Source organism: Acanthochromis polyacanthus, chromosome 19 (genome assembly GCF_021347895.1).
Source record: "Acanthochromis polyacanthus isolate Apoly-LR-REF ecotype Palm Island chromosome 19, KAUST_Apoly_ChrSc, whole genome shotgun sequence".
NCBI lineage: Eukaryota > Metazoa > Chordata > Actinopteri > Pomacentridae > Acanthochromis > Acanthochromis polyacanthus.
The window spans coordinates 26,809,136-26,836,182 of NC_067131.1; the positions used below are offsets into that span (position 1 = coordinate 26,809,136).

Genomic DNA, 27,047 nt, shown 5'->3' on the forward strand with positions numbered 1-27,047 from the left:
TTTATGAAATTTATTTTTAAAAACCAAAGCAGAATCGTTTCTAAATTCCACGCGAGGCTGTGGCAGTCCTTTAACTTTCCAAAAATCTGAGGGATTTCCGTGAGTTTAGTCAGTTGAAATCCAGTAAATATTTTGTAGCGGCAATAGCACGTTCTGTGACTTAGAATCAAAATCTATTGGCTTCTATGGTTTAGGTTTTTTTACTCACTAAACCTTTAATACTATGTCCAAAATGTTTTGAATCTCTTTCATTTTCTGACACAATGTAGACTGATGTCAAAAAGAGAGAAAAGAAAGGCCAGGCATGAAAGAGTTCTTGTTCCTGTGCAGCTAAACTGCATTCTAAATCATGTTTTAAGGGAGACATATTTTGTCCAACATTACATTTGTCACACATCACAAACCTGCGTGTTTGTGTTTGTTTGCTTTATTCAAACTAAACTCTTTCCTGTGGGACCTGAACCCTGTTTTCCTGCTGCTTGCTCCCGTCCAGCCTCCTTCTGTGGATGCTGCGGCTCTTTCAAACTGAAAGTGTTTCTGCTGTACCGTCGTCTGTCAGGGAGAAAATGCATTTCTTTCAAACATTAATGCAAGTCCGTGGTATAGGAAGGTCATTTTTGTGGAACAGGCTTGGTTATAACATGACAAACTGGAGGTCATGAACCCAGTAATTACCGCATTAATGTGGTAAAGTAAGAACAATACAGTTTGAAATGAAAAACATTCTGAACATGTCTTTTCAGACTCAAAATCTAAGATGATTAAAACGTCTCATTACTGCAAATGATTAAATAAAGCAGGTGTGTGTGTGTGTGTGTGTGTGTGTGAGAGAGAGAGAAACGGAGCAAGAGAAGGGGTGAGGATAAAAAAAAGTACAAGATGGCGTGGAGGACTGAACAAAGACTGTTAATCCTCCACACATATTCCTCCTCTTTTTTCTCTCCATCTCTGTTTCCTTCTCTCTGCCATCCTCTCAGCGGAGGAGGCATATAAAACCCACTTCCCCCCACCGGCTCCGCATTAAACTCATTTAGTCAGTGTTGTTGCACATCAAACAACAAATATAACGCCAAAATAGAAATAAACTGCTGCTTGCCTTCCTCTCCCCCCCTCCAAGCCCCCATAGAGGGAGAAAATAAAGGGATGTGGGAGTGGGGGTGAGGGGTATATTTTACCGTATCTCATTATTCAACCATTAGCTCTGTTCTTTCCAGGGAAAAGCAGCGCTTAAAGAAAATATCCTCCCCAAAGTTCAGCTATAAATGAAATTAAGCCATTGAACCAGCTCTGTGATTCTAGCAGAGGCGTTAAACGCAAGCGGTAATTGTTTAATTGTTTTCAAAATAAAATGCAATTATTTTAGGTTTTTTCCACCTTGCAATTATGCTTCTTTTTTTTTAATCCAAACCACTAGAGTATTACACATATGTGGGGCGAAAGCAAAAAAGGATCTTTTTTTTTTCTTCTGATTGAATAAAGCTGGGGGTGGGATAGCAGCAAAATTGATTTACAGGAAGAGATTTTTTTCCTTTCTTTGCTCTCCTTTTTTTTTTTTTGCATAAAAATCTGTGTGTGTGTGTGTGTGTGTGTGTGTGTGATTTATCAGAGTTTTGTGCACGGCAAACAGCAGCAGAGCAGCGTGCGCGTTGTGAGTTGGCGGTTAGTGACAGTGTTTCCTGAACCTCTGGACGGCTAACGGCACAGATCAGCCGCCTCACACCGGGATGCGTGTCGGCGCTCACACACACAGGAACGGACGCACACTCCTCCGTGTTTCTGTCTCTCTCATCCTTGCCGATTTGATGTTAGAATACTCCAGAGACTCCCCTCCACCTCCTCCCTCCCAGCCACTCCTCCCTCATCCAATCCCTCCCCCCTGCGGGCCTCCTAGCCCTCTTTTCCCCCTCCAATCCCTCCCTCTCATTCCTCCAAGCGCCTCCCAGACTGCTCCCGTCCTGCCTCCTCCTCCTCCTCCTCCTCCTCCTCCTCTTCTACACTCCATCTCCGGCATCCCTCGTCTCTCCCTCCCCTCCCTCCCGTCCCTCCTCACCCATTCGCGTGACTTGGCTTCTCCACCTCTTTTACAAAGTAAACAGAGGAGAGAAGAACAGAAGCAGAAGCATCACGTTGCCTGTCTACCCACATTAGATTCCTCCACACACCCTCTCTCTTTCTCTCACACACACACCGTCCGTCTGATGCTTCAGCTGCTCAGTGTGTTGGCAGCCGCAGCGGTGTGTGTAGTGCATGTATGAGTGTGTCCATGCGTGTGTGTGTTTGTGTGTGTGAGGTGGGCATCCCTCGTCTGCGTCGACTGAAGTAGTAACTATCTGACTGCTCATCGCGGCCGCGCTGACAGAAGTAAGGGAGGGGACAGACAGACAGACAGACAGGCAGGCAGAGGGTGAGAGGTGAGGAGAGTGAGAGCGGAGCGTTGCGACACAGAGCTCCAGCTGAGCCTCTATGAATAAGGGGTCCCGTCTCCACATGCTGTGCTCTATGGCAAACTCCGGCTGTGTGCTGCTGTCCGGTTCCGGGATGTTACCCCACTCTCTGCAGTGCCCCCCTGCTTTCCTCTACCTGCCCCAGGTAAGACGGCACCCACCACACTTGGACCAGCACCCACACCCCCTCTGAGTTTACAGCTTTGTAGATCATACAAATCATTCTCCTTTTTCTCCTCTTCCATGTGTATCTTCTTCTTCTAATTTACTTTTGTGTTGTTTTGCTACTTTTATTCCTTTTTTTATCAGCTTTTCTGGGTTCCACAACCAGCTTTCTTCTCAAAGATATCCTCTTTTTCACTGAGTGGTGTTGATCTTTAATTTTTTTAATGAAACTGTACAAATAGCAGTTTTGAAATGTTCTGAGAGCGGGGACTGCATCACTGTCACACCTCTCTTGGTGAAGTTGCTGTGGGAACTTTACTCCTCTTTGTGGTGCACACGCATGCTGTTAGTGTGTTGAGCTGATGAACGCATGGACGTACGCGCAGTGTGTGTGTGTGTGAGAGACAGAGATGGAGTGTGTGTGTGTGTGTGTGTGTGGTGTGGGCAGCGGGACAGGGACAGATGTCGGCTCAGAACTGAATTAGACAATAGAACCAAATGAGTGCTGTCTCACTTCTTGGAGTGGCTGCATGCTGTCGTTTCCGTTCTTCACTTATTATTACTCAGTTTGTTTTGCATAAAAAGGACTTCATGGACATGCACATCGGTCAGTTGGCATGTTACGCGCCAGCACAATCCATGCCTCTGCGTGTGTGTGTGTGTGTGAGAAAGAGAGAGTGTGTGTGTGTGTGTTTGTGCCTGGTTTTACTACTGGCACCATGTGCAGTGGCAGGCGGTCCCTTTTTCTCTAGACAGTTTGTTATTGCAGCCGTATAAAATATGATAAGACTGGAGAGAGCTGCCATATAAAATATGAGCAGGCTGCAGTGAGCTAACCTGCCATGTCCAGACTCCAAATAGCCACCACACATCACCTTTACAGGGCGGCCCAGACCACCCGCCTGCTGCTGCCGCCTCACACACACACACACACACACTCATACAGAGACTATGCACCAGCTGGGATTCACAAACACACACTCTGTTTCATGCAACGACACAAACACCACGGCTCCTCAGGGAAGCAGTCTGTTAGTAGCTACTTCTATGTGTGTGTGTGTGTGTGTGTGTGTGTGTGTGTGTGTGTGTGTGTGTGTGTGTGTGTTTGTGAGCGTGTGTGTTCATTTATTTGTTTTCATTGCTTATGACACACATGGGAAGAGCCCATCACATAAGGCAAACTTGTACAATTTTGCTTTTGTCTCCCATTTGGTTTAGATTGATTTTTTATCTATAGAATAAAAGCTGCTCGGTCCAGCAGCGCAGGGATGGACTCTCAGACTCACCTTTCTGTGCTGAAAGCTGCTCTTTGCGCTATGAATTTTTTTCCCAAGCCCGGTAGTATCGCTGGACTTCTGCTGCACCAGCAGGATTTCATTCACATGTTTCCGTCTTCTTATTCTGAAGATTTTAAAATTATTTTTCGGCGTGTTTCTCCGCATCCTCGGGGCAATTCAGCTCTTTGTTTCATTGTCAGCCAGGTTTACAGTAAAAGTCTTAAAATCCTGAGAGAGTGTAGCAGAGAACACAGCTCCTGTTATGCAAAGCTTTTTTACTCTCCAGAACCAAACACTTCCACAGCGAGAATCACACCGTGCACATTTTATACATGTAGTTTTTCCTGTTTTTGAAGAAATGAACAGGACTCAACATTTTCAAACAATCCTCTTGGACTATGTTGCTGTTCTACCGGTATTTAGCAGCGCTTCAAACTAAGTGGCGTGTGTATTGTTTTTGACTCTGACTCTGGGTTTAAATCCTCAGTAGGATCTCACCATTCATCTCCCTCTCCCCTCTTATCCATCCATTTGAATGGACGACATGGATCACAGCTAAGCATACCCCCACCCAATACATTCATCTTTTCCATCCTTGTGTATTGGATTTCCATTCTCTCTCCTTCCATCCTCCCGTTGTCTCTCATTCTCCCTCTCTCTCTCCTTTTTCGAAAGCGTTGCCGCGGAAAAAACAGTCCTCTTAAGTCAATACCATGTACTAAATCTGCTTGTGCAAGGTCCTCTGTTCTCCCGGAGGAGGACGGGGTTTGTAGGGAGGAGGGAGGAATCTTTACCAAGACTCACCTAGTAGTTAAACACTTCCTGTATATTGGTTGGGAGACGCTGAGGAATGTGAAGACATAAAGCCCTTGTCTTTAGTCTGTGTTTTCTGATGTTTCTCTCTTTTGTAGATGTTTTTTTGTGTAGCAGCGCGCTGTACTTCTGCGCCTCATGTGGATAGAATTTGTTTGATAGAATACAAGAGAAAACACCGTGTACGGTTTTTGGCATTGCTTTGTTTCGACGCACAAATGATACAATTTACACAATATTATTTCAGTGCTGATAATTTCTTGCTCATGTTTGTTGTCTCTTAATTATTACGCAATTTCACATTAACCCTTGGTATCTTAGGAAGAGGCCCGAGATGTCTTTTATGAAACCTAATAACTCGCTAAACATTTTGAGCTCCATGAACAGCTACAGATTAAGAGGAAATAAAACAAGCACATAAGAGGGCGACGTGTGGAGAGAATGTTCAGAATGCTTAACGGCTCCTCATAGCTACTGGAGATTTCTAGAACAGAAAAGAAGTGTAGCTGTGAGGAGCAAAATGTTTTTTTAGTGATGAGAAAAGTGATTTATGCGCCTGTGGCATCATTATTTTAGATCACATCAAGAGTGGGATTTCTCTTCAGCTGTGACATTATTAATAAACTGTGTGCATGGTGTACTGGCCATCGGGCATACCCGGACAAGTCCCAGTCGGTGGGTTGGTGGACCGTCAAAAAATCCATAAAGTTTTTACCGCTTCTGTCTCCCTCTTCACCGGCCCTCTCTGTGTGCCTCTGTGGCCATGAGATGTAATAAGCCTCACCCAACCCAGCCACCCAAGCAGCTCTAAACACATACACCGTCTATCTAATGCACATTTGTTTATTCAATCCGAGTACAGTTTAAGATTCCATTTCACAAAATGACATCATAAATTATATAGTACATATAATAAGAATTCATTTAATTACATAGACCTGAGCCACAGGCAAAGTAGTCAAATGTAAAACTGGCAAAATTCAGAGCATCAAACGTATGAATCTGTTATCAGTAAAGTATGAAGAGCAAGAACATAATGTAACAGTAATAGTGCAAAGGGTGCATATGAACATGATCAAAAAGAAGTCTCAGATACATTAAGTAAAAATGTATAAGAAAAAAGGAGAACATGAGCGATTGAAACAGCAGCATCATTATCAGCAGCAGTTTTTTCATCCCAGATGGTCAAAAATCTGAATTTTGCAGTACAATCATCACCACTCTGTGCCTTAGAAAATGTATATGTATGTATATGCATCCCTCAAAAACTAAATTTAGAAGATGTCTACAAATTTACCCAAATACCCTTGCTTTACAGACTCTTGATTAACTTTGGTAAAAGATTACTGACAAGTAGGAGAAACCATTGTCTCGTGACACCCAAAACCAGAGCCTCTCAAGTCTCCTACCTATGTGCTCAGGCATCAAACTAGAACACTGTCATATTTGAAATAATTAAATAAAATAATAAACAGTCAGAGATGAGCATTACATAAATGCTGTTCAAAAGTTTGGGGTCATCCAGACAATTTATGTTTTCTATGAAAACTCACACTTTTATTCATGTACTAACATAACTGCACAAGGGTTTTCTAATCATCAATGAGCCTTTTAACACCATTAGCTAACACAATGTAGCATTAGAACACAGGAAATGTTCCTCTGTACCCCTATGGAGATATTCCATTAAAAACCAGCTGTTTCTGGTTAGAATAGTCATTTACTACATTAACTATGTGTAGACTGGATTTCTGATTCATTTATTGTTATCTTCATTACAAAAATGCTTTTCTGTCATGTATGTATATACATATATATATATACATATATATATATATATATATATATATATGTATAGGGTTAGGGGTGTGTGTGTATGTATTTTAGGATGTGTTGTCAAACAATATTGCTTATTCTCAGTTATTTTGCAGTTATTAGTTATCTTTGGGGTTCAGCGTCACTGGCTTCTTTGAAATGCATGTTTTATTTTAATAGTCACCAAAATTACACCAATTTTGAGAGATGCAAACAGTAAAAACAGAAAGATTCATTATTTGCATGTCTTAAATTTGTCCAAAAAAAAGAAAAACAACAAATAAAAGTTTGCTCAGATCAAATTCTGGAAAATAAATCCCCATTGCTATTTGTTGCAAACGTGGAACCATTACTAACTGAGCAACAACCGACAGTAATGGAACAGAATTTCTGGGCCTTTTTGGCTGAACTGGGCTGAATCGTTACACAGAGCAGAGAGACAGAAGGATGGAAAGAAATTAAAAATGTAAATAATACAGTATCTATAGTATATAGAGTCACATTTATTTCCTAGTTTTGGTAACACTTGTTACACACTTCTATGTTGTGTTGTTGTTGTATGTTCATTCCAGGTTTTCAAAGTTCTTGTAAAACAATTAACTCAAAGAAATGCATCTTTTTTCTTTCATTTCGAACTTAACTGTGACATATTGCATAGAAGACAAATTTGAGTTGTCTTTTCTTCTAGACGTGTGTTGTGTTCTACTGAGCTGCAGGACTTTATATTGCCCTGAAAATTGAGCTCACAGTGTGGAAAAAGAGAAAAAGAGAAGAGAAAAAAAACTCAGAAACTGCTTGTGGTTTAGAGGGTTAATTAATATTTATGTCTTTGTTACATATTCAATGTTTGATTTGTGCTCCTAACTGCTTTGGCATGAGCATTGCTAGATTTTCTTCCTTTTTTTTTTATTTTTTTAATGGAAGTCTTTAACCTCAACTGTTGCCAAAATGCTTTTGTGTCTAAATCACAAACACGTTCAGAATGGGAACTGTGCTCTCTAGTGTCATAATCTTCTGCTTTTTGCATGAACATGACACTTTAGTCAGCTGGTAAAAATGCTGCCTGTGAGCATAATCCAGGGAAAAGCAGAAAGGGTTGGTTTCAAGTAAGCGTTGGCTTTCTTTGCATTTAAGAAAGTTAGCGGTTTAAAAAGCTCTATCAGTGTGAAACCTTGATCACTCAGGAGATATTGTAGAGAATCCAGTCAGTTATGCTCAAGTAGCGAAAAGTTTACAACTGTCTGTGAAGATGCATATGAAGATATATCATGCCGATAAAAAAGAGATTTTTTGTCTTTCTCTGGGTTTCGCCGTCTTTCGGTCTGTCTCTGTTTTCCATCCTCTCCCTCCCTCCAGTACGTCTTTCCTAAGCCTTGATAAGCCCATCTGCTCTGAGGCCAAGTTCACACCGAGCATGTTTTACATCTCTCAAAGTTATAGCTGAATTGCTAATGTCATTCTTTCACCTGTTTTAAGCACACACTCGCATACACGCACTCATCTCCATCAGACAGTGTGTTCTGCCTCTCATTAGCTTTTTTCCACCCATGTACCAATTTATAAAACAAGAACAATGTAATTGGATGGAGCAGAGGCCTTGGTTTTTTCTTCTTCATCCCTCCTTCTCTTGTGCTGTCTTTTCTAGCTCGCTTCATGTTCTTTATTTTCTTGTCTCTTTTGTCTTTTCCTCCCTTTCTCCTTTTTCTCTTCTGTCTTTATTCCCACACTGCTGGATAAGGAAATATACGTTTGACCTTGAAGTCGCTTCCTTACAAAACAGCAGACGACTAATGATATGGCGGTTAGGATTACAGGGCCAAGTCTGCAATGAATTGTAATACACTGCAAGTCAGACACTGCTGAAAGTTTCCTTGTGCTCCTTCTTACCTTCTATTCCCTTTGATTTATTTGTCTTATAGTTATTAAAACACGCGACCACAGCTCACAGGTACCAGTAATCAACAATAAAACCAAAGAAAAGGTCACTCATTGAGATAATTAAATGAAAAAAAAATCACAGGTTTCTCTCTCTTTCGCTCTCTCTCTGTTTGCTGAGAGTTACAGTGACAGTCTCAGTAAAATTATAGGCCACTACTGAAATATTTATGTCTTATAAATCCTCCATCGTTCAGTTGTTATTTACGATGCTTGAGTCTGATGAGGACGTCAACAGGAGATAAAAACAGCGCCATGACAACGCCCAGCCTCAGACCTCCATGTCCGCCACACTCTCCATATCTGACTCCATCTGCTGCCACCGGTCCTCCCACCCTGTTCCCCCACCTGGCACCCACATAAAAAACTGTGCTCTCTGCAGATATTAACACAAATTAAGCAGTAACACACAGATACTACCCCCACAAGCATCCTCCACTCCCCCTGACTGCGGATATTAATGACAACTCATTAATCGATGAATTGACTTTAATCATTTTACAAATTAAAATATATTAACCAATAAAGCCGAAGACAAAGGGCGTGCATGTCAGAAAATGTTGTCGTTTAGCTGTAGTACCTGGTTGTTCCACCAGGTGGAGCCTCTTACTGATTAGTTAGATGAGAAACTGCTGCTCGTTAGTGTTTAATAGTTTACTGTGGCTAAGAAACATGAGGATACTGATGTGTGAATCCAAATGGATACAAGAGTAGCTTTGTGCTTGTGTTTTTTTTCTGTTGTTTTGCATTTGAATTTTGATTGTTGTGAATAGTTGAGGTGGTTTTTGGTGTGTCTGTGAGAGAGAACATTGTGCGAGGTTTAGTGTGCAACAGGCCGCCATGACAGAGGACCTCTGTAGCCTTTAATGGCTTTCAGCTTTCAGCCAGTGCAGAGTGAGTTTATGCTGAGCTGGGCAGCATCTCTGCAGCGACGTAATGTATGGGGCTCCGAAAATGCTTGTCAAATTAAAAATGTCTTACTCAGGCTTTATTGTGCAAATCATTGAATAAAAATAAAATAAAAATAAAAAGCTATTGATATACAATTTGTAGTTCTAAGTACTGGTGATCCCTTTATCTCTTCCTGAGATGTGTGGTTGAAATGACAAAAGGAGCATATAGGAAAAGACTCATTCATCCTACATCCCAATCGACCAGTTCTCCTCTAGCCATCTTTTTTTTATTTGCCTTGTGCACAAGTAAGTAAGTACAACACCAAAAATTTAATTTCGGAGGCCTTTTAAGAAAATGTGTGGTGTTATCCCATATTTTATCATTATTGGACTCACTATGTTGGTCAGCTTTTCACTCCAACTATGAGTGTGGCTGTAAATGTTTTTGCTTTCCAACATGATCAGACACCATATAACAGAGACTAGTTCACTGCTGTAGGTTGCACAGTGGGTCCATGGTTAGCACTGTCGCCTTGCAGCTAGAAGATCCCCGGTTCACGTCCCGGCCTTCCCGTGATCTTTCTGCGTGGATGCTGCATGTTCTCCCTGTGCCTGTGTGGGTTTTCTCTGGGTTCTCCCGCTTCCTCCAACATTCCAAAAACATGCTCAGGTTAATTAATAACTCTAAATTGTTGATAGTCAACTGGGATAGACTCCAGCTCGCCTGCAATCCTAATGAGGATTAAATGGTGTATAGATAATGGATGGATAGTTCACTTCCAATTTTTTGATATTACATGTTGAACACACTCCTTTTGTGGAAATATGCGCTCTATTGTAATCTTTGCTTTTCTTGATGTGGACATTTAAAATATTTAAAACACCAACTAAGTGAATTCTTGCATTGTAATTGCAGACATTTTATTTCTGTTGAATTATTGAAATGTATATGTTGGCTTGAAGAGGGCTAGAAAAATTGTCTGTGAACAATAAAACGAATGAGGAGGAGAAAAATGCAGTGGGAACATTGAGAAACAAAGGAGAGGGGTGAGGTGTGGCTCAGAGCGGGAGATGAAGGAGGGGGTCACAGTTAAACACACCCAAGGTTTCAGATATTGTGTTAGCTAAAGGTCTCTAAGCAGCCGGATGGCTGTACAGTTAAAGGTTATCCAGACAAGCCAGCTTGTTAGTGCAGCGGCGATATGACAGCGTATGTAGAGACCAGGGTCACAGGGTCAGAGGTCACAAACTTGATGTGTCTGAGGAGATTTCTGCTGTCATTTGTTTAAGGTTACACACTTCTGTTGGAGTCCTGAGAGTTTTTTCGGAGCGAGATGTGAGATAGTAGGTAATTGCCCCAGTGTTCACCCCCAGACCCAGACAGCTGACAGGATAGAGAAGGGGATGTCGGACTTTGTGTGTGTGTGTGTGTGTGTGTGTGTGTGTGTGTGTGTGTGTGTGTGTGTGTGTGTGTGTGTGTGTGTGTGTGTGTGTGTGTGTGTGTGTGTGTGTTTGTTTGCGCTCGTGTCCATGTGTGTGTGTCTACGTGAGAAACCAGAAGCTATATACGAGTACATCCACGCATACATCCTTCTTCATTTTAGCACCTGTTACCTTTTCGTTTACTATTTTGATTAAAATGTTAATTAATTTCAGTCACATATTAATCACTTGTTTGTTTCAGTCATAGTTTATTTGTGATTAGGGTGTCAGAGACCTCACTCTGCTCCCACACACTTACATGCATGATAGATATTTACACACAGGCGCCGGCCTAATCAAGCATGTGTCTGCTCTTTCTCCTCCTCTCCTCTTAATTAGCGATAATTGCAGCCATTAACATGAGAACAAGGTGCAAATTGAATCATGAGAGGAAGACAAATATTGATGTTAATTGACAGAGCTGTTTTTAGGATACATAACGCCCCCAAAAGCCTCCAATAGGTTCTCATTAACCCTCATTTGCATAGATTATTCAGTGACAATTAGGAATTAAGATGATTGCTAACCACGCCTCATCACTAGCTGCTACTGTGGTGTGTGTGCGGTGTGTGTGTGTGTGTGTATATGTGTGTGATGAAGCAAGGACGTGTGTGTCTGTGTGATCATGTGTGTGACATCTGATAAGCCCACTGGTCGTTGCCAGGCAGGTTTTGGGGAAGCAAATGTACAACTCAGCACTTTGGCCTCATGAAAAGGACATCGAATCCCTGACTCTGGAAACCTGCACAGACCTCCTCTTTGCAGCCCATGAAGCTCACCTATTGATTTGAGTGCTCAAGCGAATTTAAAAGACCACCCACTGAAGTTACTGTTTACTTGTTTTTGCTTTTTGTGCTTTTAAAAAATAGAAATGTTTTACTTGCGTGTTTGATTTTAGTAAATTATCAACAAATATTGGAAAGAATTTATCAGAGTAAATTTTGAGTTTTTTCATTAAAGATGTGTAAGATGTTGATGTGAAAGTTAATGGATGCAACAAACAACCAATTATTTCATAAAAACTACGCTCTATGTGGTTGTACAAGGCAGCACAGCTGAAGTTGGAAATAAAGGTTCACATATAAAAATGCAAAACTGTAGTGTAAAACTGACATAAAAAGGATAAAAGTTGTTTTGTTTTTTTAGTTATTGTCACTTTAAAAGAAATCCAGTTTTATATTAAAGCCCATAAAGTGAAGAAGTTCAGTCTGTGCAGTAAACAAAAACGCCGTGGTTACACTGGACATTTTGTAGCACAGAGCAGCTAAAGCAACTCCTTATCTCCTTAATGTCTAATTGTTGCTTAGAATTTTATGAAATGATCGCAGAATTCACAGCACAGCTACTGTCTTTAACTTCTGTGTACAGGGAGTTTGTTAGACAACTTAGAGGTCATAAAATCAGGATGCCGGCAGTGCAGTGCAGCAGGTTGGTCAACATGCAGTCTTCAGAAGCTGCGTATCCATCTCTTTCATATATCTGTGATTTTACAACACACACATAAAAATATGTAAATGAAAATAACTTTTTGGGGATTTAGCTGTATTGAAATACAGAATATGTGGGCAGAGAGAGAAGCAAAAGGCGTTCATACCCAATAGTCTTTCTCTTCATGTGTACGTCCGTTGTGCTGAGCTGCTGTGGTCTCCCGTTGAAGCTCTCCTCAGAGTACAAACCACCTCTTGTTCTGTGACAAAACATTATTTATGATGAACTGAAGTCAAACAAACGTGTGTTAATTAAATATACTGAAGTATTTTCAGCATCATTGTCATCAATTATGCCAAATAATTGTTGCAGCCCTATGAGGGACATCGAATATCAGTGCCAAGTGCCTTATCAATCCATTCAGTAGTTGCCAAGATTTTTCACTCACACCACAGATATCTCTCTCATGGTGGTGCTAAAGGAAAAGACTGAGGACCAGAAAAGTCAACAGGCTCTATACTCTTGTGACCATGAGTGGTTGTTGAGATATTTCAATCTCGACCAAAGTGGTGGACTGACCTGCTGATTCTGTCATCCTTGTGGGCAAGCCACTAGCATGGATGAAAATGAATACGTTCTGGAGAAAAAAAAATATGAAAATTAAGAGATAGTTGCAAGCATGCTAACAGCAATGAGTGCAGCAGATAGTACAGATATTCCAGAAATTCTCTGCGTGGCAGAGGGCCGAATAATGATTGTGAAGCTGGCTGAATTCCAAAAGCACAGAGCGAATATTCCCTGGTGAGGGTCTGAGAAGCTGTTAGATCGAAGGGAATGCTTCCCCGAGAGACGGTGTGCTCTGAAACCACATGCTGTGCTACAGGAGTATAATATACACACATGCTGTACATATAGCATTCATAACACTGAGTCACATCAACGATAACACTCCAACTCCTTCAAACGTGTGTCACAAGCTTTTATGTTCCTCACAGTAGCAAGTTCTGTGTCCATATAAGTTTGGGTGGATATCAAAATTTAGATTGTTGCATGGTTGTTTTCGGATGCACAGGGAAAACCAAGGAAAACATGCTTTTACCATAAATGATGTTAGCTGTCCCATGAGGCACAGAACTGTGAGGTAATAAAGATACATTGTGCCAAATAAAAACTCAATGATTTCATTTATTTTACGTATTTACATTGGAAAAACTAGGCTGACCTACTCCAGAGGATGTGTTAAAGGATAATCGAGCAAATTTGACCTCACCTGCAGAAAGCCCCCGACCTGATTCCCACCTCCTGACATCAGCTGTGATCATCCTCACAGGCTTTATTTACAGTAGACCCCATACAATTTCAACCACAATGATGCACAAAGAGCTCAAAAGTTTAATTATACTCAAGGAAGGCTTGAGTTTTCAGTGACTCTTATTGGCATTTTGGCAAAATCTGCTGGCCTAAAAATATAATTAATTACCAGCTTTGGGGATTCAAGATGCTGTGTCAGTCAAATTTTCATAGTGGCATGGACTTTAAACTTCTAGTGAGTGATTATATTTGACTACAGCTGCTGACTCCTCTGAGCCAATATAAATAGGGCCCATTTGATACAGACTGATACAGATTCAGCTAGAAACACTACAATGAGAAAGTCTGAGGAGCTCAGCAAAGATCAGAAAAAGTAAACCATTGATGAAAAGTAACTTGGAGCCATTTCAAAGCAGCTACAGACCCCCAAATCATTTGTGCAATTGCAAGTATGAAGTGCAACGCCACGATCACAAAGAAAACATTAACTATCACCTGCTTCTGAGAGACAATTGGTCAGGACGGTCAAGAGTCAACCAGAAACCATGTGGCCCCAATAAGCAGAAGTCTGTTTGGAGGAGAGAAGATGAGGCCTTTAACTCCAAAACCTACCATCATGCATGGAAGTGGTAGTATTATGCTCTGGGGCTGTTCTGCTGTGACTGGGACTGGGCAGCTGTGGGTTGTCCACTGGCCGTTCTATTTCACTGCCCCTCTCAATTTTAAAGTTGTCTTGGGCAACGCACTGAGAATGAAAACAGGCAAGCACCTTGCATGGAAGCTTTGTCACCGTTGGTGTATGAATGGATGAATGAGAAACATTTAAATCGCTTTGAGCACCACAAAGGTAAAAAGCACTGTATAAGTGCAGACTGTAAGTACGAACCATTAACACAAAATAAATGGAATAATGAAGAAGGAGGATCGCCTCCACATTATTCAGGAAAATCTAAAATCATTGTAGTTTTGTTTGACAACTGAAGAGAGGGTGACGAAAAGAGACACAGGAGTTTCTTGGTAGATAAAGGTCATAACAAAATCAATCTGAGCACCCGAATGTGGACTTAAATCATTTTTAAATATAAAACTAGACAATGGAGTGTACATATAATCCTAGTCTTGCCTTTGCTGCTGCATTGCCCTGTGGACAGGTGGCATCTTTCATTCCAAAATGGCTAGTTAATCACCCCAGCATGTGTCGCAGAGGATGGGGGAGTAAATGCAAAAATAAATGAAAGAGAAAATACATGCTATCTTGCCTCCATATCGAGTATCTCAATGAGACACTTTAAAGTGTGTGAATGTGCAAACAACCTGCTTATGTGTGAAATTGTGGTAACTAAACACGTGTGTGTGTCACTGTGAGGGTGTGCACATTTTATGTGGTAAAGGCTTCTGTATCGTAAAAAAAAAAAAAAAGCAGTGTGATAAAGACCCCTCGGGTGAAAAGTTCACTAACACACACTCGCACACACTGTTCACATGCGGACCATGCAGTGCAAATGCTGTCCTCCAGCAGTGAACGAGGCCACTCAGAGCCATTTTCATTAATTCCACGCCATTAATGAGCGAGAAAACGAAATGGAGAAGGAAAATATGGCTATCAATCGCTGGTGTTGTTGGCAGGTGTATAATGAAGTATCAGAGTCCAATTGAATTGGCCCTAATTACACTAGCCTCCAGATATTGCTTCATCTGTACAAGTCCTATTAATGTGTGTGTGTGTGTGTGTGTGTGTGTGTGTGTGTGTGTGTGTGTGTGTGTGTGTGTGTGTGTGTGTGTGTGTGTGTGTGTGTGTGTGTGTGTGAGCAAGCAATACATAGATGCTTGCAGCCTTAATACAAACACACACACAAAGATGCATCGGCTGCTTTTGCACGTTTGCATTGCTCTCATACAGACTCGCACTCACAGACACACTCTGTCATGCTTTGCTAACCAGTGGGTGGTCCGTGCCCTGCGTCTCCCCATACTTAATTAGAGGAGCAGCACTTAAGAGGAAATGAGATTATATTAATTGAATTCATCTGATAATATTAGGCCACCACATCACTGGTGGTCTATCCCTAAAACGGCAATCAAATCAGACCACAGAGCGCCACAGAGAGAGCTGCTACGTGTCAGTGTGTGTGCCTTTGTGTGTGCCGCAAAAAGTAGAGACCCTTATTATGTTAAATCCACTAATTTAACTTAAAATGAGAATAAATCTGCCAGCAAAGTCAAATAATGTTGCTTCTTACCCGTTCGTGTAGGATTCTTCCTCGTATTTTTTGAATCTCTTCCAGATAGATAGATCTCTTCCCTTCTATTTCATTTTCTCTTCCCTTTTTTTCCCCCCCACCCCGCAGAGTTGTCCCTATATTGCGGTGATGCAAAGAGTATCCGTGATGATCTAAAGGTTTAATTTCTTCACTACAGGGCCTGTATAGATAAATAGATAGAACCTCATAAAGGGATAGCGGTAAAGCAAGCATTTAGTGTTTAACGGCAGGAGGCTGACTTGTTTCTGTTGGGGCCTTAATACACAAGATAGTGGATGATTTGTTCAAAGCATTGCTTTTTAGGTTGTTTTAATAAAAGTAGGGGGGCTATAATACTCTCCTGAAACAAAAGCATATGAAAAAATATCATTTTACGTCTACTTCATAAAAAAGCTATAACTATGGCTACTGCACTGACATGCTGCTTCTCAACAGCTTCCACTGCAATGCACAAAATATAAAAATGAGTTAGATAACTTTTTAAAAAAGAAAACAAGTAGTATTAGATGTCATTAATCTTTTGTTCTCACAGATCCTCTAATGTGACAATCTGTTCAACAGGCTGCAGCAGGGCCTTATCAACACAGTCATACACTGAGAAAAACACTTAAATCAAGTACTTCTTAAAATTTCAAATTTGTGTAGGGAATGTTTTTTCCTTGTTTACCTGCATTGTGTCGTTTAAATGAGCAGTACTCAACAATAATGCTTTTAGAGCAATGAAAATGTTGCCTCTCATGACTTCATTTCAAATTAAGTTGCAGCACTCCTGTAGTTATTCAGCAGCAGGAGGCAGAACAGAAGTGAAGTGAGCAGTCGACACTGTTACCTACAGGGCCACATTCATACAAATACTCCTGAAAACTGAAAACACAACACAGAAAAGATGGTCCACTAACAGAAAAGACATGGAGCAGACATAATTTGACCTCTCAACAATCAAGTGATTTTATTTTTCACGATATATTGATGAAGTTTTCAGATTTTGACACAATAACAGCAATAAAAACATACACATAACCGATGAAAACAGACAGCTGAGCTTACCAGTATGTACAGTATATACATATACATCCACATACATACATATACACATATATACATATGCATATACCCATATACACGCACATACACTACCAGTCAAAAGTTTGGACACACCTTCTTATTCAGTGCTTTTCTTTGTCTTATTTTCTACATTATAGATAAATACTGAAGATTAACACTTTTTTGTTTACAACATAATTCCATATGTTTTCTTTTATAGTTTCTTCTGGATGAATCTACAATGTAGAAAATATTTTTTTTTAAAAACATTAAATGAGAAGGTGTGTCTAAACTTTTGATGGGTAGTGTACATAAATAAGATATCACACCAAACAGACCACACCTACATACAAATGATTATTATTATGATTATTATTGTGATTACTATTTATAAAGCAGACAATTTCTTCCATGACAATAGATGAAAGTTCTGGTCCAAGATAGCGTAGGTACAGTATTTGTGAGATATTCCAAAGGAAACAGCTTACACTACCCAAAACCAGGTCTTAAGACCAGGGGCCTTGTCACTGGTCCATTCTAATAGTTCAACTGTCCTAGCAGCAAAAGTAAGAATGTCATGAAACCTTCTGCCAGCTGCAGTAGTTATATTCCTGTTTGCAAAGTACAAAATCCGAGACATCGGATCTAAGTCTACAACTCTGTCAGATATGTTTTCACAAAGTATATCAGACCAATATTTTTGTCATTTGTAACATGACCACAGGCAGTGGGTTAAAGGGGAACTTCGGGTTTTTTTTTTCCAACCTGGGGTCTGTTTCCATATGTAATTTCATACATGTGAGTGATGGAGAAATACATTTTCGACATAGCTCCAGTATTTAGCCAGGCAGGCAGCTTAGCAGCTCAGCTAGTGAAAAGTATGGGGCAACTTGTGAAATGACATATGAAAACATATGACATATGAAAACAGACCCCAGGTTGAAAAAAACCGAAGTTCCCCTTTAAGGGGCCTATTTTGGTTTCACATTTGAGACTAAGGAGAAAATGAGGAATCAAAGAATTGTCTGCAAAATTGGATTGCCTTAGTTTGAGTACAGATAGATATCTTTTTAGCATAACTCCAAATATCCTCCCATATCTCCTCATCAACAGTCACCGACAAGTCTTTCTCCCATACATTCTTATTCCGGTGTGTATTAGCAGATGACGTCATGCATTACATTATAGGATGAGCTGAAAGACCCCTTCCCTGATTGTTGAAACAGCAATTTTTTTCAATAACAGACCTCTGGGTAGTCTGGGTTGTGCTCTTTGTAATATAGTGCCTTACTTGTAAGAAACTAAGAAATAACCATCAAAAAAAATTTGGAGCTGATACTTCTTCATTCGTTGTTCAAATGACATTAGATTATTATTTGAAAATAAGTCTGCCGGTTTAGCTGTATGGAGTTATATGCCTTTTATAAACCCACTGCTGGACATTGAGTGGGTATTTTTAGCCCCAAAAGTTTTGTCATTGAAAATATTAAAAATAAAAACTATTAAAACAAAAACTGTGGCTGAGAGCTTAATTTCCAAAGACAAAACAACAACGCACATAATCCCGTGTGTCTATCAGACGCATGCAAATCACAAAATAGGATTACCATGACCTGAATGACTGAGAATCCTTCCACACAAACTTTCAACAAATGTCCAGCACGAAGAGGCACTCGAAAAATACAGAAATTAAGTTAAATGAAATACATTTAAAATCTTCATGACACACTGAAGACCTGCAACACTGATGGAAGCCGAGAGCTCTGAGTGTTCATTTCAGTTTTAAAGATGTGATTGATAGAAGTGGACATAATAGAAGCATCAACTGTGTGATAAATGATTCCCACTGTTCTATAGTTTCTGAAGCTGCTTGTTTTTGCTGTGTTTGCAGTGCATTTTGTTATGCGTTGTCAGTGAGTTTCTTAATCTGCTTAAAGTTGCAGTGCATTGAGCTGTCTTGGCTCACGAAAAGGAACAACTTTCAGTGTAATGTAATACAGTTCAACAGCGCTACAGTCCACATCGTCCAAAAGGAGCATAAAGTTATACTGACACTAAAACAGAACAAAAACTGGGCATTAAACTCTTCATGAAGACACAGTTTATGGCCGAATTGTTGTCTGTTGACTACAATAGTTTGAGGTAGGTGGACCTTATAAACTAGCTACTGAGTGTATTAAAGCCATATTAAATCCAGGAAATACAATAAATAAAGACATGACACTATAATTTATACTGCAGTGGAAAAGCATAGTAAAATCTAAGAACACCCCGTCAGTCAGTGACTTAAAGTAAAGAATTAAAAGATTATTAACAGAAAAAAGAAGAACATCACGGCGAGTAGCAGGGTAAAGAGAGTTACAAAAAGATAATGAAAGAGGAGGTAGAAAAAGATCCACCTCCTCATTTCATGCTGGATAACTGCTGCCCTTATTTTATGGATCCAGTAGCTATTAAATGGGTTTTTGTTCTCTCACCTTCCTAATGGAAGGCGGACTGTGATCAATATCCATGGTTTGAAGGAGTGAGGGATTGCTATTATGCATCAATATGTCAGGCCAATAAAATTACCAAATTGTGTAGAGCATGTTTGGTTGGTACCAGCTGGAATCCCAGTCCATGTACCTGAAAGTGGGCCTGATAAAGTTGTCAAAATGCTTTGCTGTGATTTACATTTGTGGTCAAAGACTGCATAATATAAACTCCTGAGTGTGAGCTGTAAGACTGATGTAAGGGCTCCTTTTGACTAAGTGCAGGTTGTTACCGTCAGTTTCTGATGAGGTTGTTCTCGTTATTGATTACACTCAACTGCCAGCCCCTTGAAAAAAGACACACCTGCATTTTCAGGTGTTCCACATTTCAAATAGCAGTTTTTCTCAGTTGCTCTCTGATACTCTATTTTGTGTTCTGTTACTTCATGAAAAAATACCTGATGTGATTCCCTCTCTGGTCCTCTCACCTCTCTTTATCTCCTCACATTCTCCATCCTCCGGTCTACTTTTTAATCTCTTTTTATGCCACTTGTCGTTGTTCATACTGTGTCAGTTCTCTCACAATGTCAGCCTCCTCCCTCTGTTCTCCACCTTGTGGCAGCTCCCAATGCTGTGAGGAGCATGTTGTCTCTCCACTGAAGTGTGCGTTGGCTCACGCTTCTTTTCGATGTTACGCCCGATGAATGTTATTTGTGAATTACAGTAGAGATATACTTTTCCAGTTCTATCATTTCATCTCATTCTCTTGCCATGGATGTGTATGACTCATTTTGGTTACTCCAGTTAATTTCTCTCTCTTATATCTATATATCTATATATATGTATATGTACATATATGTATATATATATACACAACAAACATATAAACGCAACACTATTATTTTGGCTCCCATTTTTTTATGAGATGAACTCAAAGATCTACATTTTTTTCCACATACACAATATCACCATTTCTCTCAAATATTGTTCACAAATCTGTCTAAATCTGTGATAGTGAGCACTTCTCCTTTGCTGAGATAATCCATCCCACCTCACAGGTGTGCCATATCAAGATGCTGATTAGACACCATGATTAGTGCACAGGTGTGCCTTAGACTGCCCACAATAAAAGGACACTCTGAAAGGTGCAGTTTTATCACACAGCACAATGCCACAGATGTTGCAAGATTTGAGGGAGCGTGCAATTGTCATGCTGACAGCAGGAATGTCAACCAGAGCTGTTGCTCGTGCATTGAATGTTCATTTTCTCTACCATAAGCCGTCTCCAAAGGCGTTTCAGAGAATTTGGCAGTACATCCAACAAGCCTCACAACCGCAGACCACGTGTAACCACACCAGCCAAATTGGAAGGAGTGCTCCAAATGGCCATAGAAAGAAAGACCAAACAGAGAGTAAAAGGTCAGCCATCATGCCTGGACAAATCAGAGCATGAAGTGGCTCTGAATGTCCACTAACAGTTTCAGAAAGTTCCGCATGCAAATTTAAGAAAACGCAGCTTCCTCAGTCTATTAGAAACGAGTCCTTGTGACAAACTTCAGTCTGCACCCCACCCCCACTACCATCACCTCTGCACAAAGGAAGCGTTCGTCACTAAAATGGGGCCCCCAGGGTGCTCTTAATGTTGATTTAATCTCTATTCATGGCTAGCCTGGCCCCTTCCATGACCTGCCTCCCCAGCACACCCACTTCTTTTCAGAACTGAATCCAGAGGTGACATCTTGACCAGGGTCAGGGGCAGGGCTGGAGGTGGGTGGTGGTAAAGGCGGGGTGAAGAGTCACTGTCTGACCAATTAACAGCTCATTCAAGAATGGAATCAAGCCTTTTGTCTCCAAAGGAAGTAGATTGTAGGGAGGGATTGTACACTGCAGAGTCTGAGTGGAGGAATGAGTGAAGGAGATGGTGACAGAGTGAGTGAGAGAGAGGTACAGTCATAGAAGGAATCAAAATAAATCACAAGAGTTTTTCTCATTAATGTCAACTTTACTTGCCTATTTCTATTTTACCGACACCTTGTTTCAGAGCCATCCTTTTCTTACCCCGGATGTCTTCCCATTGAATCAACTTCTTCATATTAGTCTTTACTATCTTGTCCTCTCTCTCACCATAACAATCAATTAAACCTGCAGAATATGATATTATAGCACTGTTTGAGTGTGTGTGAGTGTACATCCACACATTGTGTCATAATTGTCACAAAATGGATTTATGACTCCTTTTCCAGCTGTCTAAATGGTGGCTGACTGATGGGAGCCTTTACTCACTCACTTTATTGTACTTGCATTAGCGCTGTCATACATATTGTTTCGGATAAACTTATGTCAGACAGAAGCAGACACAACGAACAATTAAGTGCTTGTGTAATAAAGCAGAATATTTTCACATAATTGTAGTACTCAGATGGTAGCAAAAATACCCATACTTCCAATAATATAGTGTCTATGTATCAGCAGCCCTAGCTGTTGTGATATTGGTAATAGCACAGTGTTGAAACACGAGGACAAAACTAAACATGCAAAGGTTGTGGTTAAAATTAGCTTCTTAAAAACAGACTGACTCCATACTTCCCACCTTTCCTAAACTTCCTCCTCCTTATCTTTCCTCTTCTTTCACCTCTCTCACATTTTCCCTCCGTTAGCGAGAAACAAATCGGACAGGCACTGCTGAATGTGCACTAGCTGTCAACTATGCTGTAGCCCACAACTGTGTGTGTGTGTGTGTGTGTGTGTGTGTGTGTGTGTGTGTGTGTGTGTGTGTGTGTGTGTGTGTGTGTGTGTGTGTGTGTGTGTGTGTGTGTGTGTGTGTGTGTGTGTGTGTGTGTGTCCAGTCCTGGGTCCAGCCCATCCATTACCAATGCTAGCAGCAGTGTGTGTGACTCATTCATAATAGATGCCCTGACCAGTGCCTGAGATATATATCATCCCCACTATGAAGGGGTCAGAGATTACGGTCCAATGGAGCCACAGAGTTACAGGCGAGAGAGAGGAGGTCGAGGTGTCATGAAAGACAACAGCCGTTAACCATCAATATCTGGTTCTAAAATCTAACCTGGTCTGGAAGAAACTTGAGGTTAAAGGTGCTGAACAACACGCAACTTGTCACACACATTACCGTTGAAAAGTTTGGTATCATCCAGAAAATTTCAGGTTTTCCATGAAAACACACACTTTTATTCATGCGGGAACACAATTGCACAAGAGTTTTCTAATCATCAATGAGCCTTTCAACACCATTAGCTAACACAATGTAGCATTAGAACACAGGAGTGATGGTTGCTGGAAATGTTCCTCTGTACCCCTATGGAGATATTCCATTAAAAATCAGCTGTTTCTATCTAGAATAGTCATTTACCACATTAACAATGTCTAGACTGTATTTATGATTTATTTAGTTTTTTCTTCATGTTTTTCTTTTTTTTTTTAAATGCTTTTCTTTCAAAAATAAGGACATTTCTAAGTGACCCGAAACTTTTGAACGGTAGTGTATAAAACACTTGACTTCAACAAACACATTTTTAATTTTCAAAATTCCCTATGTTAATGTCATAACTGGTCAGCAATATTTGAGCTCAAATGTAGACTAATATGATAATTTAGTGTCTATTCTCAAGCTAAATACAGACACTAAACAGGATTTTAAATTACCACTGCTCCAAATTGTCCAGTTGGTGGTCTCTAAAGGTGGAGGAGGTAGCCTGGCAGGACTGCCCAAAGCTTCTTGCTTTACAGTCACATCAATTTTTCATCTCTTCATCTGGATATAGACTACCATTCAAAGGTTTGAGGCCACTTAGAAATGTCCTTGTTTTTGAAAGAAAAGCAGTTAAACAGATGATCGCTGTTGGTTCTCTGGTGAATTTGGGTTGGTACTTGTTCACTCTCATGTTAAACTTGACAGTCTTGCCTTTTTAACCATGCAAGCAATCTACAGCATGAGCAACACACATCGAGGACAATCAGAAATAAAACGCATTCAGCAGTCTTAATTTGCTTAGAAAAGTGCCCTACCTTCTTCAGCCTGTTGATAAAGCTTCCTGATCATTCATTGCTGACAGGAGACTGACCTGTGAGGAACCTCAGCTGGATAGATTTGAGTAGTGACCCAGATAATCATCTAATCTCACAATAGCAAGAGTTTTTTACAAGTGGCCACATGAGATTGTGTCTCCAGTCGCGCTGTTAGTTTGGATTGTTTGTAATGGTGAAGCCTGTCCTGTTTGCTTAACCATGGAGTTCACTGGTAAATCCCTCCTAGAAAGGAAGAGGAACGGCTGGTGTTCTGCTGTTGAAGTGAAATTAGTGTTTTGTGGTTTGAAAGTGACCTCTTGAATGGTCTTGTAGGAGGACCACCATGTAGTAGCCATGTGACTTTTCAGAGTAAATCATTTTGTTAGCAGTTTTACACAGTGCAGCACTTCAGTAGAGAGGCTGTTGATCATGTTGTGACACGGATGTGAAAGTGACATTTTTTAGCACTTGGTTTTTGTTTGAGTTTCAGTTTCTTAACAGCATCACTGTCACTAACTCATTTTTATGGCTGCTATTTTCTCTCTAACTTAGAATTCTGGTGACAACTAAGATTTTAAGTTTTGCTAAGAGTTTTTCAGATCCCACTAGGGGCTGGTGATGGAAATAGAGATAATTGTAGCATTTTTAAATGACTTCAACATTGATGACCAGAGTTTATGTTGAAATGAACTTGAAGGTTATTAACAGGTTTGACAAGTGTGAACAGTTTTATCATGTTTCTGTCAATATTATGTACAGTATGTTCACGCTCTTTACAATTTAACATGATGCAGCTCTGCCCATCACTTCATACTCTTCTTAGGTGTCAGGTTGTTTGGTTGAGAGAGACAAAAGGGAGTAAAGTGCAGAAAATAATTCATATCTTTCATCATTTTTTTGCCTTTTCTTCTTTTTCCTCCTCCTTTCATAAATTATCCATCTTGCTCTGCTTCTGTCTCAGGTTGCTTCCCCTCTCCATGTCACATTTAACTATGAGTTCTTCTCATGCCCCCACTTCACAATCTTCATTACTACACCCCCATCCATCCATCTCCTCCTCATGCAACATCCATTTTCTTAGGCATCACCTTTGGCATGTCTTGCAGAAAATTAATTTGATTGGGCAGAGTGCTTGCCAGTCAATATTTTCAGCCAGAGAGGGAGAGCAAGTGGGATTGTGGGTAAGTCTCCAGACAGGTGCTGGGCGTCCATCCAGTTTTCCATCCTTTTCTCACACGCCACCGAGTCATTAACCATCCAGTGTTAGGTACGTAGCATAACTTATAGCTCTGACAATGTTCTTGTACATTTCCAATGTGTGGCTCAAGACCTAACACCAAATCTATGCTTATTTGGTGTGTGTAATTTAAATAGACATACACTACCGTTAAAAAGTTTAGGGTTACTAAGAAATGTCCTTATTTTTGGAAGATAACATTAAATGAATCTGAAATACAGCCTAGACATTGTTAATGTGGTAAATGACTTTTCTAGCTGGAAATGGCTGATTTTTAATGGAATATCTCCATAGGGGTACAGAGGAACATTTCCAGCAACCATCACTCCTGTGTTCTAATGCTACATTGTGTCAGCTAATGGTGTTGAGAGGCTAATTGATGATTAGAAAACCCGTGTCCAATTATGTTATCACATGAATAAAAGTGTGAGTTTTTATGGAAAATATGAAATGGTCTGGGTGACCCCAAACTTTTGAACGGTAGTGTACATCCATGCTAATTTTTTTACCTCACATTTAGCATTATTAACATGATTGATTTGCAACTCAAGTTCCAATTAAAAAAATGAAACTTTGTCCAAAATATGAATCATGTTCAAAATGGCCGCTTTCCGTTGGTCGCCATGGCCACACCGTCAGACTGTTGCGGACCATTTTGATAACTTTTGATCACCCATGACTGGTGTACATCCGGACCAAATTTCAGCTCTCTAGGGGTTGCACTGTTTGAGTTAATAATTTGTGAAAATGTCCAAAAATTACAAAATATGAATCATATTTCAAAATGGCCGCATTCCATGGGTCGCCATTTCCATACCCTCAGACTTTTGCAGAGCATTTTGATAACATTTGAATCACCCATGACTGGAGTACATTCAGGCCAAATTTGAGCTCTCTCGGAGTTACGGTGTTTGAGTTTATAGATTTTGAAAAGTGTCCAAAAATGACACAAAATTGTCCAAAACATGATTCATAATTCAAAATAGCCGACTTCCTGTTGGATTATGGGTAATGGTGCAAGAGCCTTTTTTGTGCATCTTGACAAGTTAGATATGCGTACTGAATTTCGTGGCTCTAAATGAAACGCTGTCCGGGGGCTGAATTTTCTTAATTTTCTAGGGGGCGCTGTTGAGCCATTTTGGCACGCACGTGTGCCATTCCCTTAAAATATCAAATTTTTTGCCGGTCCTGATGTGTGTGGTGATTTTCACATTTTCATATATGTTTAGGGGGTTAAAAAGGCCGATTTCCCAGACGATGAAAAAAAAAATTAAAAACCCTAGCGTTTCAATAGGGTCTTCGCACCGTTCGGTGCTTGGACCCTAATTACATGTCCGAAGTACGAACACAAACATATATGATATGAACACAAACACACAGTTGTGTTTTGGTCCCTTCAGAGGGCACTGCATTGACTACATTTATTTCCTCAAGACTTGCTGCAACCTTAACCCTTACGGTATCCTTCAGCATTTCATCCATGTGTTCTAGTAGAAATAATAGCATGTGAAAAAATGACCCCAAAAAGCCAGTTGTAAATGAATGTATTAATCAAGCAAAATGCATCTCTGTCCTTGTGAAGTCCCTAGTGGCTAGGACTGTTGCCACACAGCAAGAAGGGGTCTTGACCTGTTTGGGCCTTTCTATGTATAGTTTCTGTGTTCTTTCTGGGTATGACTGAGTGTGTTTTCTCCAGGTGCTCTGGTTTCCTCATACAGTCCTAAGACAGGTATGATAGATTAATTAGTGATTCTGAATTGGCGGTAGGTATGGTGTGAGTCTGCATGGTTACCGGTCCCTTTGTCAACCATTTTGTCTGTTTCTACCCATACCAGCCCACTGTAGCTGTCGGCTCAAAAACATCTTATCCACTGCTTGGGCCTGGCGGGGGTCAGCTTAGGCCCCACAGGCCACTGGAGTTGTCAAGCTCTGGTAGAAACCCTGGTTATATTTTTGGTTTATCCAGTATCCCTCGTGTTGTCCTGTGCTGAGATCATCAGTGAACTTAGTCTGTATGTGCCGAGCCTGTGAGGAGGTGCTCCATGCTTTTATATTGTCACATCAGTCAGAAACTCACATTAGGTAGTGATGCACTTTAGTCACAAAACAACACAAAGAGGCATCACCAACTAGTCAACAATGAAATTAAACAATAATTACTCATTTTTAAAACATGTCAAAATCTGTGATCCAAGGAGTGACATTGAGATCTAAATTAAAGGAAGAAAATACGTTGAATGGGAGATGTGTCGAGAAAAAAAGAGAGTGGCAGAGAAGAGAACAGGGAAAAGATATTTTTGAGCTGCCACTGAAAGAAAAGAAAGGGAGAGGAAAAGCAAAGGAGGGCGACAGAGAGATGGAGCAGGAGATGAAAGAGGTGAAGTGCTGATTTTAGAGGAATGGCTTGTACTGGCACCGGACTTCACTACAAGCCCTCCTCCTCCT

General features: G+C 40.4%; 1 protein-coding gene across 15 annotated transcripts in view; it reads left to right on the forward strand.

Moving 5' to 3' along the window:
* Nucleotides 1-27,047, forward strand: part of rbfox3a (RNA binding fox-1 homolog 3a) — a 600,072-nt gene that overhangs the window by 441,412 nt on the left and 131,613 nt on the right. Inside the window, exon 1 of one of the 15 annotated variants that reach the window (XM_051939195.1) lies at nucleotides 2,099-2,589. The exons of the other annotated variants lie outside the window; for them this stretch is intronic. Within the exon in view, the coding sequence (XP_051795155.1) occupies nucleotides 2,464-2,589 (126 nt within the window). The 5' untranslated portion in view covers nucleotides 2,099-2,463. Of the gene's footprint in view, nucleotides 1-2,098; nucleotides 2,590-27,047 lie in introns of those variants that run through there. 15 annotated transcript variants of the gene reach the window in all.